The sequence below is a fragment of the Podarcis gaigeae genome (assembly GCF_964106915.1).
Source record: "Podarcis gaigeae genome assembly, chromosome: 7".
Classification (NCBI taxonomy): domain Eukaryota; kingdom Metazoa; phylum Chordata; class Lepidosauria; order Squamata; family Lacertidae; genus Podarcis; species Podarcis gaigeae.
This window is the reverse complement of record NC_139683.1, coordinates 6,700,987-6,719,129: the sequence shown is the minus strand read 5'-3', so window position 1 is coordinate 6,719,129 and position 18,143 is coordinate 6,700,987. Positions and strand designations below refer to the sequence as shown.

The 18,143-nt window shown below is 45.9% G+C and overlaps 2 protein-coding genes and 1 long non-coding RNA gene across 33 annotated transcripts in view; 2 read left to right on the top strand and 1 right to left on the bottom strand.

Annotated features, from left to right (window-relative positions):
• The window catches only part of LOC310849354, a 561,267-nt gene extending 558,090 nt beyond the window's left edge, over positions 1-3,177 (top strand). Inside the window, exon 2 of the long non-coding RNA XR_014566890.1 lies at positions 2,721-3,177. This is a non-coding gene — a long non-coding RNA (uncharacterized lncRNA). The remainder of the gene's footprint in view (positions 1-2,720) is intronic.
• Positions 3,178-4,788: 1,611 nt separating this feature from the next.
• RPLP1 (ribosomal protein lateral stalk subunit P1) lies at positions 4,789-8,780 on the top strand. Its single transcript, XM_083749504.1, has 4 exons — positions 4,789-4,937; positions 7,734-7,808; positions 8,163-8,274; positions 8,654-8,780. The coding sequence occupies exons 1-4, from the start codon at positions 4,866-4,868 to the stop codon at positions 8,731-8,733; spliced, it is 339 nt and encodes a 112-aa protein (XP_083605630.1). The 5' UTR covers positions 4,789-4,865; the 3' UTR covers positions 8,734-8,780.
• Positions 8,781-9,774: 994 nt separating this feature from the next.
• Positions 9,775-18,143, bottom strand: part of PTK2 (protein tyrosine kinase 2) — a gene marked incomplete at its 3' end in the record, with an annotated part of 197,114 nt that continues 188,745 nt past the window's right edge. For all 31 annotated transcript variants that reach the window (XM_083749045.1, XM_083749058.1, XM_083749029.1 and 28 more), the window contains 3 exons: positions 13,888-14,043; positions 13,076-13,156; positions 9,775-10,832 (listed from right to left, as the gene is read on the bottom strand). In XM_083749045.1, the coding sequence (XP_083605171.1) occupies positions 10,620-10,832; positions 13,076-13,156; positions 13,888-14,043 (450 nt within the window). The remainder of the gene's footprint in view (positions 10,833-13,075; positions 13,157-13,887; positions 14,044-18,143) is intronic.

The following is an 18,143-nucleotide window of genomic DNA, read 5'->3' as shown; positions in this document are numbered from 1 at the left end:
CCTGAATAGTAAAATAACATGTTTAGAGATAGAACATGCCATTCAGAATATGAAGCTGGGCAAGTCTCCAGGGCCAGATGGCTTGACCTCCAAGTATTATAAGACATTAAGTGACTTTTTGATTCAACCACTGATGGAGGTCAGCAATGAAATTATGGAGGGAAAGAAGGCGCCTGAATCGTGGAAGGAAGCTTTCATCACATTGATACCAAAATCAGAAACTGAAAAGACACAACTTAAGAACTACCGTCCCATCTCCCTTTTAAATGTGGATTATAAAATATTTGCTGACGTTTTGGCAGGAAGACTCAAAAGAGTTTTAAATGAGATAATTCATAAAGACCAGGCAGGCTTTCTCCCAGGAAGACACTTGTTTGCTAATACAAGGAACATTATTGACATTTTGGAACTTTTGCAAACAAATATTAACACTAAAGCAGCTTTAATTTTTATAGACGCGGAGAAGGCCTTCGATAACATCTCTTGGAAATTTATGAAGGGGAATTTAAAAGAAATGGGAGTGGGGCGGGGTTTTGAAAATGGGATTGACGCCATTTACTCAGAACAAAAGGCAAAACTGATAGTCAACAATGTGGTTACAGAAGAGTTTAAGATTGAAAAAGGGACACGACAGGGCTGCCCGATTTCCCCCTTGCTGTTTATTTCTGTCCTGGAGGTGCTCTTGAACTTGATTAGAGGGGACCGGTTGGTGCAAGGGATTCAGATCGGAGCGAAACAATATAAACTTAAAGCTTTTGCAGATGACCTTGTTTTGACATTGCAAGAGCCAGAATCTAGCACAAAAAGAGTGTTACAATTGATTCAGGACTTTGGTCGGGTAGCGGGCTTTAAACTAAATAAACAGAAAACTAAGGTGTTGGGAAAAAACTTGACGGATGCAGAGTCAGAACGGTTTCAGAGAGAAACAGAACTAACTGTGGTTAAAAAAGTAAAGTACCTAGGGGTAAACATAACAGCAAAAAATCTGAGTCTATTTAAGGACAATTATGAAAAATGTTGGTCTGAAATTAAGAGAGACTTGGACAGTTGGTCAAAATTGAAGCTTTCTTTGTTAGGCCGAATTGCTGCTATTAAGATGAATGTATTGCCTAAGATGTTGTTTTTGTTTCAAACATTGCAAATTGTGGACAAGACGGAGTGTTTCAGGAAGTGGCAGAGAGATATTTCTAAATTTGTCTGGCAGGGCAAAAAGCCCAGAATTAAGTTTAAGATATTAACTGATGCGAAAGAAAGAGGGGGCTTTGCCCTGCCAGACCTAAGGTTGTACTATGAAGCCGCAGCTTTCTGCTGGCTAAAAGACTGGCTACTTCTAGAGGACACCGATGTGTTAGATTTAGAAGGTTTTAACAATGCATTTGGTTGGCATGCATACTTATGGTATGACAAAGTTAAGATCAATAAGGCCTTTAAGAACCATATTGTCAGGAAAGCAGTGTTTAATGTCTGGACAAAATACAAAGACCTATTGGAAAATAAAACTCCAAGATGGCTATCACCTCTGGAGGCTAAGGCCCGAAAAAGACCCAATATGGAGGCCAAATGGCCGAAATATTGGGAAATAATAGAGAAAGAGGGCAATAATTGGAAATTGCAGAGTTTGGAAAAAATGAAAGACAAAGTGCGAGACTGGTTACATTACGCTCAGATTCAAGAAATTTTTAAAAAGGATAAAAAGTTAGGATTCCAGGTGGAGAAATCGAAGTTGGAAACAGAATTGTTAGAACCTAAGACTAAAGTACTCTCAAGAATGTATAACTTGCTGTTGAAATGGAATACACAAGATGAAATGGTTAAGTCGGCCATGATAAAGTGGGCACAGGATATTGGGCATAATATTATGTTTGAGGATTGGGAAAGGTTGTGGACCACGGGGATGAACTTCACGGCATGTAATGCTCTGAAGGAAAATGTAATGAAAATGATATATAGGTGGTACATGACCCCAGTTAAACTTGCCAAAATATGCCATGTGCCAGACAATAAATGTTGGAAATGTAAGGAAAATGAAGGAACATTCTTTCACCTCTGGTGGACTTGTCCCAGGGTGAAGGTCTTCTGGGAAATGATATATAATGAGCTGAAAAAGGTATTTAAGTATACCTTCCTTAAGAAACCAGAGGCCTTCCTCCTGGGCATTGTCGGCCAGATGGTGCCAAAGAAGGATCGAACATTCTTTTTGTACGCAACAGCAGCAGCAAGGATACTTATCGCCAAGAAGTGGAAAACTCAAGATCTACCCACTCTGGAAGAATGGCAGATGCAGCTGATGGACTATATGCAACTGGCTGAGATGACTGGCAGAATTCGAGACCTGGGAGAAGAGAGGGTTGAAGAAGATTGGAGGAAATTTAAGACTTATTTACAAAAATATTGTGATTTGGTGGAAGTTAAGTAGGATGTTTGATCATAAATAATTGGCCACCACAAAATCGGATCGGAATGGGATGTAAAGTGAGATTAAGAGAAATTAATTTGCAGAGGATTATATTTAAATAAGTGGTTATAAAATTTGCAAATTAGATGATAAATTGCATGGAAAAAAAAATCTATGATGATGAAAATGGTAGCGGGAGATGTGAGGAAGTCCAGAGAAGTTATGAAACTCTGTTAAAAGTAAGGTTGTTTATTGTTTTTGTACTTTATTCTGTAAAAACCCCTAATAAAAATTATATTAAAAAAAAACAGAAATAGTACCTCAGGTTAAGAACTTTGCTTCAGGATGAGAACAGAAATCGTGCTCCGGCGGCGCAGCGGCCCCATTAGCTAAAGTGGAGCTTCAGGTTAAGAACGGACCTCCAGAACAAATTAAGTACTTAACCTGAGGTACCACTGTATCCTGCTAAAGAGGCATGGCTTGTGTGTTTCGTCTTAGGCCCTGTCATTACTACACATTTAAAGCACTATGATACCACTTTAAACTGTCCTGGCTTCCCTCCAGTGAATCCTGGGAATTATAGTTTGTTATGAGTGATGAGAGTTATTGGGGGGACGGGACCCCGTTATCCTCAGAGAGGTATACCTGACCCTAGGAACTGGGGAAACTTAAAAGTCCTAGCAGGGCAAAGCAGGAAATTCCCACTGAGAAGATATTGGAGTGTGATGTGGGGTGATCACATACCCAAATTATTCCCCTCCTTCCAATTAGCACTTTTTCCTCGAAAAAAAAGATTGTTGTCCTCCCTCCCTCCCTCCCTCCATGTCCTATTTCCCTTCCCCATAGCCCAATGCTGAGCAGAGAACGGTCTCTGAGCATTGGCGCGTGTTGCTCAGCAGTGGCGCCAAAGGGGCAGACAACTTTGCCTGCATTTCTGCCAGGCAGGAGAAACAGAAAGAGACAAAAGCTTGAGCGACGCAGCGTTGATCAGGAGGTAGCGGTGTGTCTGTGGCGGGAGAGGGGGTGGAGTTTGGCCGCCCCGGCTTACTTCAATGAGCCCAGGACTGTGAATGGGGCCCCTCTAAGAGTTTAAAAAACAGGTGCCCGCCCCCTTCCTCCTCCGCTATTGGCTGACTCCCACGCCGCCTAGCAACGGAGCAACAACCGAGGCTTAAAAGCGTTCCCATCCTCATGCGACATGCGCACAAGGAGTTTGAGAGGTAGCGGCGGGGTTCGGAGAGGCTCGCGGAACAGCCTCTCTCCTTCGACTTCCGGTGGCCATCTTTGTTGGTGGAAGCGGCTCCGCTTGCGTGGGTGGCTCAAAGGAGGCACTGCGCAGGCGCTGAACAGGAACATACATTGATTCCTTCCAGTAGCACCTTAAAGACCAACTAAGTTAGTTCTAGGTATTAGTTAGATACCTAGAACTAACTTAGTTGGTCTTTAAGGTGCTACCGGAAGGAATTTTTTTATTTTGTTTTGACTATGGCAGACCAACACGGCTACCTATCTGTAACTGGAACATACATTGGTTGGCTTTGATACTGTACTTCCAAGCAAGAAGGGAGGCGGCGGGGAACGTAGTTGGGGGACTCCCCCCACCCCATCGCTTCCGTGACGTCATCAGCGAAGCGTCAGAGTAATTCAGGGACTCTCCTAAATGAAGTGATAACAAGGCTTTCAAGGATGGGGGCATCTTATTATTATTATTTTTCAAATTTGCCTACCGCCCTTCATCTTAATATCTCAGGGTGGTTCACAGCATAAAAATGCAGAATAAAATAGTACATAATTAAAAGTATACTACACATTTATCCCCCAAGAATCCTGGTTCACACAGAGCTACAATTCTCAGTAACTTTTTAGAAATGACGGTTCTCATGATTTTTCCTGGCAAGGGCCGCAGACTTGCCTTCCCTCGTATAATTGTTCTCTGACGCCTACATTTGCCCCAGGATTTAAATATGGCTTCCCGTGTGTAACCAGAATCTCTCTTCTCAGAACGTGGGATGGTATACTCAACATTTTCTGAAGTCTAGACACATTACCCATGGAGCCTCTTGGCCCCAGACGGCCTCGACGCAAGAAAGTAACAACCGCCTCTCTGATTGGCTTTGGCCTCTTCGACTCCTCGCGGCCGCCGCCAACCGAGGAGTATCCGTCGCTACGATTGGTCTTCGTGCTCTCGCGCGAATCTGACCTTCCTCTCCAATCGCCGACTAAAGCCCGCCCCGCCGCAACGCGACTGGTTCTTCGTCCGCCACGCTCTCCGCTATTGGCCAGAGCGCCCCGCCGCGAGCGAGCCGGGATTGGCTGGGGCAGCCTTTATAAGCTCGGTCGGCGGCGAGGGGCCTTCCCTTTCTCCAAGCTCCCTCAGCGAGGCGCGCAAGGTGCTGTGTCCTTCAGTAGAAGCTAAGGCCGATTTCCCAGCCGGCGACTAGCACCGCGCACCGACCCCCGACTGCCCGCCATGGCCTCCGTCTCCGAGCTCGCCTGCATCTACTCCGCCCTCATCCTGCACGACGACGAAGTCACCGTCACGGTGAGGGAAAGGGGGAGGCCGCGCGCGGAGGGGCTCAGGGCGCATGCGCCGGAACATCGCGGCACGTGGAGGGGAAACGGCCACTCAGGAGGAGCTAAAGGGGCAGAAGGAAGAGCAGGCCTGGCCCAGCCACGCTGGTTCAAGTGTCCCTTCTGGCCACGTGCTTGACTTAAGCTCATTCCCTGGTCCTGAACGGGGTAACTCTGCCCCTGAAGGACCAGGTGCGCAGCCTGGGAGTCATTTTGGACTCACTGCTGTCCATGGAGGCGCAGTTCAATTCTGTATCCAGGGCAGCTGTTTATCAGCTCCATCTGGTACACAGGCTGAGACCCTACCTGCCCGCTCACTGTCTCACCAGAGTAGTGCATGCTCTGGTTATCTCTCGCTTGGACTACTGCAATGCGCTCTATGTGGGGCTACCTTTGAAACTGCAATTAATCCAGAATGTGGCAGTTAGACTGGTGACTGGAAGTGGCCACCGAGACCATATAACACCAGTCCTGAGAGATCTCCCAGTACGTTTCTGAGCACAATTCGAAGTGTTGGTGCTGATCCTTAAAGCCCTAAACAGCCTCGGTCCAGTATACCTGACTCCACCCCCATCGTTCAGCCCGGACACTGAGAACCAGCACCAAGGACCTTCTGGCAGTTCCCTCATTGCAAGAAGTGCGGTTACAGGGAACCAAACAGAGGGCCTTCTCGGTAGTGGCACCCACCCTGTGGAACACCCTCCCTTCAAATGTGAAGGAAATTAGCAGCTATTCCTATCTTTAAAAGACATCTGTTCATGGAAGTTTTTAATATTTAATGCTGTATTGTTTTTAACACTTGATTGGGAGCCGCCCAGAGTGGCTGGGGAAAATAGCGTATAAATAATAAATTATTTTTATAATTTGTCCAGCCAAGCCCTCTGCTAATTTTACCCGTATGCTGCCTTCCGATTAACAGCATAAAAAACAAGATAAAAATCACAATGTGCGCAAGACAAAACAACGCCCCTCCAAAAATAAAATTTAAAATCAGATAGGGTGTTAGGCAAAGGCTTGGTCGAAAACGGACGTTTTCTCAAGACAACAAAAAGAACTGGACTCCCTTGACAGGTTTTGAATAAGCATACACAAATTTATGAGTTAATAACATGATGGACAGATATGTAAGGGACAATTTTATAATATGTAGAGAAAGTAGGTGAAGAGAAATCGGGGAGGAGCTGAGGGAAGTGCTTGGTGCGGGGAAAGGGGGGAAAATAATGTATGTGGTTATATGGTTTATATTTACAAAAAGGAAGAAAACGAATGTTTTCTCCTGGCGTCTGAAATTGCAGGTGTCCCTGGGGAGAGCATTTCATTTAGCTCCGTGAGAAAAGGTCACCAACAATGTGCCCCGTGGGGGGAGCCACATTGAGGATATTTGCTGCCCTCGCCAGAAATCAGTGTGGGCATTTGGCTCTGTAGGAAAAGAGAAGCAAAGGGGTAGGAAGCTTCTGCACCTGGTGGTCTCTTTTTCCTTGGAGATTTTTAAGCAGAGGTTGGAGGCCATCTGTTGGGGGTTCTTTAGCCACTATTTCTGCAACGCAGGAGGTTGGACTCAATGACCCTTGGGATCCCTTTCAATGCTACAGTTATGTGATTCCTCTTCACCCCTCACCCCATGTAGTGACGGCCGCAAACTGCTCTCACTTCAGAAGGGGGATTAGGCAAATTGGTGGGAAGCTGGACTAGCAATAGCTACTAGGCATAGTGGCTGTGTTACTCCTATGGGGATGTAGTATGCTTCTGAATACCAACTGATAGGAGTTGCAGGTGGAGAGAGCACCGTTGCCCTGTGGGTTCCTGCAGGCACCTGGCTGGCTGTCATGAGGACAGGGTGATGGACTAGATGGTCTTTGGCCTCATCCAGAAGGACTCTTTTGACCTTAGGATGCTGGCTGCTTATAGCTCTTTAGCTTTCATCCTATGTTTTGCTTCATCCAACAACACTGCAGAATAGGGGCAGTCCTTAGTGGACACCCAACTCCCATCAACCCCAGCCAACATTGCAAATGGTCAAGGATGATGCAGGTTGGATCTTCACATCATGTGAAGGGTGGTAAATTGGCTACCCATCTTAAAGCTAGGAGACTTATCAGAACGAGGAATGTCGTTTTAGGATCTATAAAAGTAATGCGTAGGGCCTTCAGCCTATGCTGTCTTTTAAGGCAGCCTGCACCAACCTGGTGCCCCCCAGATATTTCAGACTACATCTTCCTGTCAGCTACATGCAGCAAGTACTGGCTATGGATGATGCGGTATAAGGTGTATGCAGAGGTTCTCCAAGCTCAGCATGTAGAAATGGGAAAATAATTTTTAAAAACCACTTTCTCTTCAACGGTGGTGCGGCTCAATTAGGAAAGTAATTTTAACAACCCTACCAGTGTCAGGGTGATTCCTAAAGCAGCGTTGTATGTCTTGCCACAACAGTTACTAGCCCACACACAAATATATATATAAATAATATTTACCAACCTAAGTTCAGCCTAGCAACAGGGGTTGCCATTCTCTTCTGGGAACTTGCAGGCTTCCACTTGCCTGCTTGGAATTTATACGCATATGGAGTGAACTCACAAGAGGGTAGGTACTACAGACTATTTTGATATATTAATTTCAAATTATTTAGATGGGGGATGTCACTAATGCTGTGCACCTAGTAATGCCTTTTGATTTAATGATGGAGGCATATAAATGCATTTTGAGGGTAGGGGGTGGAGTATGATCTGTGACCTCATTTCTTTAATAATTTTCTTAACACTTTGTTTAGGAGGACAAAATCAATGCCCTAATCAAAGCAGCCGGAGTGAATGTTGAACCTTTCTGGCCTGGACTATTCGCAAAGGTAAGACTAATGAGGAACAAGTTATCCAGTAAAAATACATTTATGGAAAGAATATATTCTAGTCTGCTGAGCCTGCTGCCTTTAGGGTGTTGTTGGATCTCAACTCCCATCATGCCTTACCAAGGGCCTTGCAGGTCGGGGCTGATGGAAATCCAACACTATCTAGAGGGCCACGTAGAATAAGGTGCTTGGCTGGCAGATTTATGTATTCTGGGGACAGCAGTGTTGATTTTACTATTACAACTCTTAGCAGTTCTAGAGCAGTAACTGGTTGTAAGTTTGTGCTGTATGATGGGTGGTTGTCACTCAAATTGATATGCTCCCGTTTTTAGTAACTTTGTTTATTCTGCCTAGGCCTTGGCCAACATTGACATTGGAAGTCTCATCTGTAATGTAGGAGTTGGTGGTGCTCCAGCGGCTTCAGCCCCAGCCGGCGGAGGGGCACCTGCTGGTGCTGCTGCTCCTGGTAAGTGCAATTCTTTCCTTATTTAGGAGGCCCTTAGATCCATTTAAGTGGGATGCAATTTTCTCCAGAAAGGGACTAACAAGCCATGCTATAAATGTCTTATTTTTTCCTCTTTGTGGATAATTAGGTTGTCCACAATTTGTGTGGTGTTAATCTGCATCTAACAAGTTTGGTCCTCAAGGGTCAAAAGAGAGGGCAAAACAGTTCAGCATTATCTAAAGCCTGTTCAGTGGAGGTGTCGCACACTTCTGGGGTTGGCGTTCCACAGCTTAGGGGCTGCGACAGAGTCAACCAATGTGCATGCTAAAACAGCTTAATGGGTGTTAATTAGTTAAGGTGGACTGAGATTGCTGTATTCTAATCAATATTAATTTTGCAGCTGAGGAGAAGAAAGAGGAAGAAAAGAAAGAAGAGTCAGAAGAATCCGATGATGACATGGGCTTTGGTCTCTTTGACTAAGCAAACATTTTGTACTCTTTGCTAATAAAGATACAAAAGCATGTAAATGGAATCTCATTTGTTCTGGTAATACATGAGGTGAGTCTGCTGGATTTGGCCAGCATCCTGCACAACAGTGGCCAACAGGTGCAAGTGGCTCTTGGGAAACATTCATCTATGTATTAGACAGAGTTTTCCTGTTTACATCCTGATGGTTTTAGAAATTGTTTCTCTACAGCAGAGGTAGTAAATCTATCTTCCTCACCTCTGCAAACAATGGAGGAGTGCACCTTCAGGGATGAAGTCAAACTTTTGGAAAGTTACAGCGCCTGCTGTGGTTGTAGACCAATACAGGAGAGACATGTTTTGTTGCATCTGGGGCTGAGTTCTGCTGCAGAAGGATTTAAATTTAATCCCCCCCCCCAATTCTTCATTAAACCTAACAAGAATTGGCATGCATGTTGAAGTTGTGATCAGATCTCCCCATCAGCTGGATCTAAGGTGAGAGCCCCACATGCACCACTCCTGAAGTACGATGGTGGGGCTTTCTCAATTCGCTGACAAGCCTGATGGTGCCATGTTTTGTTTCATGGAGTGGAGGTTCCCCACCCCAACCTGTAAAGGAAAGAACCGCTGGTAGGTGAAAGCAATAAGGTGATGTAGAATGGCAAGGATTATAGGCCTTTTAGACCCTAGTCCTCAACCTCCTAATGGTTCAAAACCCCTTAACCATGAAGTTCATGCTATTTCACTATTTTTAAAAAATACACTGAAGCTATTCATATTCCTATATACTTTGTATAAGGATTTCCCCCCTAAATGTGTTCCAGAGAGGATTCTGTTTGATACCACGCAAGGTAACCTACCATTACAGGAGTTAGAGCGACAGAAACAAATTAGGAAGAGAATTCTGTACTAAGTTGCCAAGAAACAATTACATCACATTTGCCCAGGTTCTATTTTTAAATGGTTGTGTGTCTAGTTTCCTTAGGGAAAAAGGAAAGACATATGAAACATGGATTATTTCATTATAATCCCTTAATCAGGCACACCAATGGCAGGTTTAAAATATTCATCATGGCTTTAATCGTTCTTTATAAATTATATAAAAATGGGGAACATGTATGGTTACATAACATTTTCTTCTAAATTCAGCTTTGAGTTGCTCTGGTACAAAGCAGCTTGTTTTTGCTTCCGAGGAAAACAACTGCTACAAAAAACTGGCATGTTATTTTGGTGAAAAAGACAAGTTCTCTGTTGGTGTTCTACAACTACTTTCCAATCCAATGCTTCACACGTCCACATGGAAGGGGAGGGAAACAAATGGATGAAGAGGACTTTCTGTTTTGAAATGACAGGCGCTTTGAAAATATAGCTTTTTAATCTTTCTCTGTAAATTGTGATTAGCATTTTGCGGCTTTAAGTGTTCTAATAAAAAAAAGTATTCCAGTCTGGACAGTTCGCATATTGTGGGCAAGAATTCTCAGCCCTGAGGTTTCCCAGAATTCTTCACAATACCTTTGCTCAGTTCTGCACCTTGGAAAGTTCAAGGTCTTTGACTTGTTTCTTTTTCTTTAAAAAAAAAGACAACAAAAACCCTTGGCAAATGAAGAGATTCACATTCCACATAATGTGAAAATTTCAAATTGATGCCCACTGATTCTGTGCAGATACAGTTCTGTGAAAATTGACACGTTTTCAATCTCAGACTTTTCCTGGCATTGTCAATTAGGGGGGGAAAGATGCTTGAAGATAGAAGAACCAACAGGCGTCATTTTGTTAAGCAGCATGGGAATTACTGGAAATCCAGGACCAGGAAGGGTCAATTCTCATTTCTGCTGGAAGGCTAATTGCCCATTAAGGGAGCAAGGCTCTCCCAACTGCACAATGCAAACTTCCCTCTGCATTTAGTGGGGCCTGGACTGGCCAATCGATTTTAGCCTGGCTTGGTCAATAACATCCAGCAAGTTTTTGGCATCCACAGCCAGAGCGTGAGCTGCCGTGAGCATCTGCTTTTTGTATTCCTGCTGCAGGCTAGTCATGACATATTGCTGAGCCAGCTTCATCTTGTTAATCAGTTCAGCGAGGTCAGAGTTCAGGAGTTTCTGGGCCATCTCAATCTGGAAGAGAGAAGAATCAGGATGACACCTGGTGTAGAAAAAGGCAGAAGGTGCTACAATACTTATCTATTCCCAATGAAAGTTTCACCTTTACCTAAAACCACTGGACCTTTAGTTGGAAATGTTCCATGTCCCTGTAGAGCCAGTGTAAAGGTTAAAGAGTGTTGGACTAGGACGGGAGAGCAGGGTTCAAATCCCCACTGTGGGTGACCTTGGGCCAGTCACCTCTTAGACCAACCTACCTCACAGGGTTTTGAAGATGAGAACCATGCATACCAACTTGAGATCTTTGGAAGATAAAGGTGGTATGTAAAGGTAATAAAAAAAAAGTCACTTAGGTGTGAAACTCACTAAATAATAGTCATGGCCGCTACAGTGGAACCTTGGTTTTCGAACTTAATCCATTCCAGAAGATGTTTGAGAACAGAAGCATTCACTTCCGTGTTGTTGGCGTTCGTGTTCTGAATTGTTCGGCAACCAAGGTTCCGCTGTACTGGTTTGTTCCCCAGGGGCTATAATGGAATTTATGAGGTCCCTGGATTTCAGAGCTCAGCTTTGTAAGTGTGCTAGCAGTTTTATTGCTGTGCCACTAGGTGGAGACTTATTCGCTTAGCATTGTAAAGCTTCCCCTGGTGATTACTTTTTGCTGTTTGTAAACAATAATAAATACAGTGGTGCCTCGCAAGACGAAATTAATTCGTTCCGCAAGTTTTTTCGTCTTGCGAAGCACGGTTTCCCATATGAATGCATTAAAAATCAATCAATGCGTTCCTATGGAAACCGCCTTCAGACCAGGTCCGGGACAGTCTGTCCCCCGACCTCTTCTGAAGGCTGAGGGGGGGGGGTAAGGGCTTTTCTTCCCACCCCCAGCATTTTAAAAAACCCCGGGACAGCATTTTAAAATGCTGGTGGGCGGCAGCGAAGGCTTCGCTGCCGCCCGCCAGCATTTAAAAATCGCCCCGGGACAGCGGAGGACTTCTCCGCTGTCCCGGGGCGATTTAAAAGCCCCCGGACAAAGACTTTTTGCCCCCCGCCAGCCTTCAGAAGAGGTCCTGGACCTTTTCTGAAGGCTGGCGGGGGGCGAAAGTCTTTGCTCCCCTCCGCCTGCCTTCAAAAGCCGTCGGCTCTTAAAAGCCCCCAGGAAGGCAGGCAGGGGGGACAAAGACCTTTGTCCAGGACCTCTTCTGAAGGCTGACGGGGGGCAAAAGTCCTTGCTCCCCCCTGCCTGCCTTCCCGGGAGAGCGGAGAAAAGCAGCGTGTTTCTCCGCTGTCCTGGACCTCTTCTGAAGGCGGGCGGGGGGCAAAGGTCTTTGCTCCCCTGTGCCTGCCTTCCCCGGAGAGCGGAAAGTCTTTGCTCCCCCCCTTCAAAAGCAGTCCGGGACAGCGGAGAAACACGCTGCGTTTCTCCGCTCTCCCGGGAAGGCAGGCAGGGGGGAGCAAAGACTTTCACCCCCCGCCCGCCTTCAGAAGAGGTCCTGGACCTCTTCTGAATGCGGGCGGGGGGCGAAAGTCTTTGCTCCCCCCCGCCTGCCTTCAAAAGCCGTCCAGGATAGCGGGAAGCACTTCCCTGCTATCCCGGACTGCTTTTAAAATGCTGGCGGTGGGGAGCAAAGCCTTTTGGCCCCCGCCGGCCTTCCTGGGCCTCTTCTGAAGGCCGGAAGGGGGGGGAAGGCTTTGCTCCCCACCGCCAGCATTTAAAAGAGGTCCCCGGAGATTTCCCTATGGGCTTTCTTCTTGCGAAGCAAGCCCATAGGGAAATTCGTCTTGCGAAGTGCCTCAAAAAACGGAAAACCCTTTCGTCTTGCGGGTTTTTCGTCTTGCGAGGCATTCGTCTTGCGGGGCACCACTGTAATAATAATAAATTTTATTTATATCCCGCCCTCCCCAGCCAAAGCTGGGCTCAGGGCGGCTAACAACAATCAAAATAATCCAACATTCTAAAAACATTCATTATAAAATTAATTAAAATCAAATGCGTGTTCCACCCCTGCTACTCTTGCCTCCCAATGAGCATGCTCCATTACGCTGTTCTCCTAAGTCCCAGTAGCCACATGAGGCTGCTATACCACTAATGGGTCCAAACTGGTTGCTGATTACACATCTGTATGAAGGGCTGTATTCATTGGGAAGGCTAGCATATGAGGGGATCCAGAGGCTCTGTGCTGGCTCAACCCAGACCAATGACTGCAGAGTGCATTGATGTGCAGGCTTGCCGTCCAGAAATTAAAGCTTGAATCATCTACCTCTCTGTGGGTGCTTGTCGGGAGCACTGGGATGGTCTCGTCTACTGTAGCCAGTAAAGTTCGAAGTGCCAAGCCAACCTCCTAACCAAAGACAAGAAAGCATGATTAATTATATACCAATTACCCCAATCCTATCCTGTGGAATTCCTGCTCAGTCATTCCCACTATGGCCCTGACATTTCCGTAGGCATCGTCTCTCAAGCTTCTCTTCCGAGCACAAAGGACTAGAAATACAACAAATTCAGATATATTCGGTATCCTGAGTTTCATGCCCTGGTCAAATCCCACCGATGTGTCTTTTACACACAGCCCCATTTGTGTTCCCTTTGCATACTAATAAACTACATACATCAAGGAGAGTGAACCACATACAATCTTTCATTACTACACGGAGGACTGGTTCAGATACTTAAGTTCAGGGGTAGGCAACCTAAGGCCCGGGGGCCGGATACGGCCCAATCGCCTTCTCAATCTGGACTGCGAACGGTCCGGGAATCAGCGTGTTTTTACATGAGCAGATTGTGTGCTTTTATTTAAAGTGTTATTTGTGGGGCATAGGAATTAGTTCATTTTTCATTTATTTTTTCAAAATATAGTCCGGCCCACCACATGGTCTGAGGGACGGTGGACCGGCCCACAGCTGAAAAAGGTTGCTGAACCCTGCTTAAGTTTCTCTCCATGCAGGAGAGCGTGAGAATGCACGCACACACAACCCCACATATCCCAATCCTGGTTTTCGTTTTTCTTCTGCCTGCCACACATCTTGAAAGACTATAAGGCCACTCTGGTGGGTGGGTGGGGGACTATCTTACCTTCACCATGGGGACATATTCCTCCGGTGGGGCTGGCTGAATTCTGCTGGACATCTCTATGACCGCTTTCACGAGGCCTGTGACATTCTCGTAGACCTTGTCATTGGAACGATCCAAGTTGGCTGTTGGGGGAGGGCTAATCTCTTGCGGCTGAATCTGGAGGGGAAAGGAGATAGATTTACTTCCACATGCTTGCCCACCAGATGGCGCTCATCTACTTTCATCTAGTTTCAGCTTCAGGAAAACTCCTTTCTGTAACTACAAACACGGCATACACATTCAAACAGCGGCCAAGCTGCTGAAAACCCTGAAGAGTTTCTAAGATTCAGTGGCCAAGACTGGGAATATGAACTAAGCTGAACCACAATATGAAATCACGTTGCAGTTGGTGCCTCTGCTCCAACAGAATCTCTGCATAACCTTCAATATTTAGATTATCTTCAGATCACCTAAATTCAATTGAAATATTCCAGAGTAAGGAGTCTGATGACTGCAGACTCTGTTTTGCTGTGCTTTAATCCATTTTATAGCATTGAAATTAGCTTATGAGCCCTTGTAGTCATTGGGCTGGTTCCAGTCTTGTAGTGCAATCCAACATATGCTTACTTAAAAGTAAATTCTATAGTGTTCATTGGTATATCCTTTCAGGTAAGAGGGTGTAGGACTGCTGTGGAAGTTATTTAATCTTGACATCCATTGACAGGTTGGGCATGACTTAAATCCCACTGATTTCAATGGAAACAAAGTTCAGCTAACAAACTTAAGTTAACTAAGGAATGGAAGGGGTGTGTTAGGATCCAGCTGATCTCCAGATGAGCTGGAAGATTCCCAGAGCCCAGCCAAGCTATGCCAGCTTAACTCTCCCACTCAGCCCAGCGAGAAACCAGTTTATCTCCCCCAGATGGTTGAGCCAAGACCAGTACCCCTTAAGCGGGCATAAGACCCAAAAAGGAGATTTCTGGGAGTTGGGACCAGAGGAGGGGGACTCAGGCAGAATACTAAGCCAGTCAGCTTGGTCTTGTGCCCTGTCAAACCAGTGTAAGTTAAACTGGCCCAAAGGGTGATGTAACAAACACTATTTTAAAGGTTTGTTTTCCTTGTGCCAGAAACTTACGTCGGCTCCACCAGCAATAGCCCTGCTGCTGCTGCTGAACAGTTTGTATCTGGTGTAACCTTATGGAAGGTTAATTTACACCACCCTGCTTTACGCTTCTGATGGCATGTACGATGCCAATGCTCAGCTTAAATATTTCCACCTCTTAACATTCTTTAGGTCTAGTCCTTGGCTGCATCTTTGTGTGCAGGAGATTCTGTACTACTAACTCCTCAGGGGAACAAGGTATTCTGACAATCTGGATTTTTTGTGTTCATTATTTTGCTTCATGTACATCCAGTGAGAGCTGTCATGTAAATGATATTCAGGGAGATGTGTGAGGAGATGTGAAATCAAATACTGGGGGTGGAATTATTACAGATGCACCAAATCAACTAGATTTCCTAGAAATGTATAGAGGTTTGTATTCCACGGAGATGGTGCGTGAGTGGAGCAGACTTTCGCTCATGCAAGATATCTCCACCTTCCTCTTCTCCGCCCTGCAGCTCCCCACACTCCCCCCAAAATCTTCTAGAGTGTTGGGGAATCCTCTGGAGCAGATTTGGGAGGAGAATGGGGGCTGCAGGAGAAAGAAGAAGCCACTCCAAGTTCCACAGTGGCAGAGCAACTCCTTTGCAGGCACAAGACCCCCAAGTTCGATCCCTGGCATTGCCCTCTCTTGCGCAGCTTTGAGAGCCACAGCCAGGGAGGTAAGCCAGTGGTGGGTGAGGCCGATGAAGCGCATGGCAGTTTAAGTGGGTTAGGCAGCTTCCTGTGTTGTTCACGGGTCTTAAGTCAGGGTTTGGTCAGAATATCCCCTTGCCTACCTTGTGCACCACCCCTTGATACTTTTTTTTATTAAGGGATGGTTTCCATAAATAAATATGAAGAGCAGTCGGAAGTGAAAAGCTGTGCACTCCCGGAGCCTAAGAAGTTTCAGACGTTCCAGTGGGAAAAGGCTACACACGCCTCCTTTTGAGGCTAAGGCAAACAGTCATCCGAGAGGACACATCGTGCTGCGGGCACAGTTGGAACGCCAAACACTGCTTCATGCCCAAGTCTGTAGCACAGCAGCAAAATCAGCCACCCTGTTGCTTCCCCCTTCCTGTGCCTGGTTCTGAAATGGGATGATGTGGAATACTCCACCAAGGTGTAGCAGCTAGAGGCAGAGGGGGGAGGAGCCAGGGGCAGGTAAGAGAATTACCTCCATGTGACTGGATGAAGGCTCTTCCCATTCTCAAAGAATTAGGGGTGGGGGGTGAGGAAATGTCTGCAAAAGAGCAGCCTGCCAGATGTTTGCAACGTAGCAGCACTGATGTGCTGCTATGCTACAGGTGTACTTCTGCTGTGGCACTGACTGCACGAGTGGACTGGATGAGAGCCAAAAAACTGAGCTTGAACCCTGGGAAGATGGAAGCGCTGTGAGTTGGTAGTTGTCATGTCTGGGGAAAATCGGCCAGTTGCCTGTTCTAGATGTGGTTGCATTCCCTCTGATAGAAACAGAGGTTCAGAGGTTGAGGGTGCTCCTGGAGCCATCTTGGTCATTGGAAGCTCAGGTAGCCTCAGTGGCTACGAGTGCCTTTGGCCAGCTATTGCTGGTATGGCAACCACAGATGTTTGTGGACAGGGATAGTATTCTGTATTGGTATCCTCAAGACTCTGTTATTGCAGTGCACTCGATGTGGGGATATTTGTGGATACAGTCCGGAGGCTTCAGCTGGTGAAAAATGCTGCTGTTACGACTGCTGTTGGGGGCAGACTATTGCCAGCACGTAACTCCAGAGCTCAAATGTTTGCATCGACTGCCTGTGTGTTACCAAGTGAGGTTCATGGTCCTTAACAATTTGGGTTCAGGATACCTCAAGGACTTGTACCTAATCCCTTAAAATCACTTAAGTCTTCAAGGGAGTCATTGCGAGTGCTCCCTCATGGCTTGCATGCAAGGCTCATATCTGCCAGGAACTGTGTGTTTAGTGATGTGGGTCCAATTTTATGGAATTCCCTTCCAGTTAGGGTCAGATAGGTCCCTCCCTACTGAGCTTACGACGACTATTGAAGACGTTTATATTTCATATATTTTAACTGAACTTTGAGCCCCTTGTTTTAACTGATTTTTACTTTCTACGTTGTATCTTTGTAAACTGCTTGGAGACTAGTGTGGTTAAGTGGCATATCAATTATTTAAATAAAGCAAATAAACAAACAAATGGTTCTGCAGACGTGGCAGCCCTTCATTTCTCCCTCCCCGGCTGGCTGAGAAACATATCATTCATTTCTAAGGGGTGAAGGTGTTCCCAATGGATTGGGGGTCTGAACAAATTTCTGCAGCCACCAGAGCACATGCAGAGGCATTTGTGAATAGCAAAAGGCACTGCCACACAGGGCTTGCGTAGTCTTGTCATTCGCACAACCACACGCACACTTCAAGTGCTTACCCTCCATGGCTAGTGTCGAGCAGAGTTTGAGGGGTGGTTAAAGAAATTTACCAGAAGAGAAAGGGAAAAGAGAAAAAAACACAAGGTTAATAAAATGTAGCAAGGGGGGGGGGCAAAGATTCCAAAATATAAGGAATAGCAAGAAAGACCTGTTAAAATGCCCCAGTTCATCTGGACCCATTTCTGCTCAGTTGTGTTAGCCATTGCCTCCCTCCCCCCAGAAACGGAGTGTTCATGCCCAGCCCTGGAAGGAGAGTTTTATCTGCCATGCACCCCTAGCAAGAGAGCATGCAAACAGCAACAGGGGCAAAACAGCCCAGCGAGAAGCAAAGGAATTAAAGATTATGAGGACCCCTCAGTGTGGAAGCAGCAGGCGGCCTCAGACACCTGGTTCTCTGCACAAGAGATCAAGCAGAGGAAAATTTCGGTCTCTTTTTATGAGATCAGGGGAAAGTGCTCAGTAGAAGGAATCATTTAGTCATCTAATTGCTCCGCTCCTGTTTGCAAAAGATCTTTGGTCAAACCCTTGGCCAAGTTCTATGCTGGAGGATAGTTTGGGGACCAATTACAAACAACCCACTTGATTCCTATGCTGAAATTCCAGAATCCTGGCAGAAGACTCTATCTTCTGGATGCTAGCTGGATGCTCATTTGTTATGCTTCTCTGCCATTTCTGAAGCCAATACCAACAGTAATCCACCACAAACTAAACAGCCAGGGTTATCTGT

Coding starts and splice junctions, on each gene's coding strand:
- RPLP1 (XM_083749504.1), top strand. CDS start 4,866: ATGGCCTCCGTCTCCGAGCTCGCCTGCATCTACTCCGCCCTCATCCTG. Junction 7,809..8,162: donor GGCCTGGACTATTCGCAAAG/GTAAGACTAATG, acceptor TATTCTGCCTAG/GCCTTGGCCAACATTGACAT. Junction 8,275..8,653: donor TGCTGGTGCTGCTGCTCCTG/GTAAGTGCAATT, acceptor TTAATTTTGCAG/CTGAGGAGAAGAAAGAGGAA.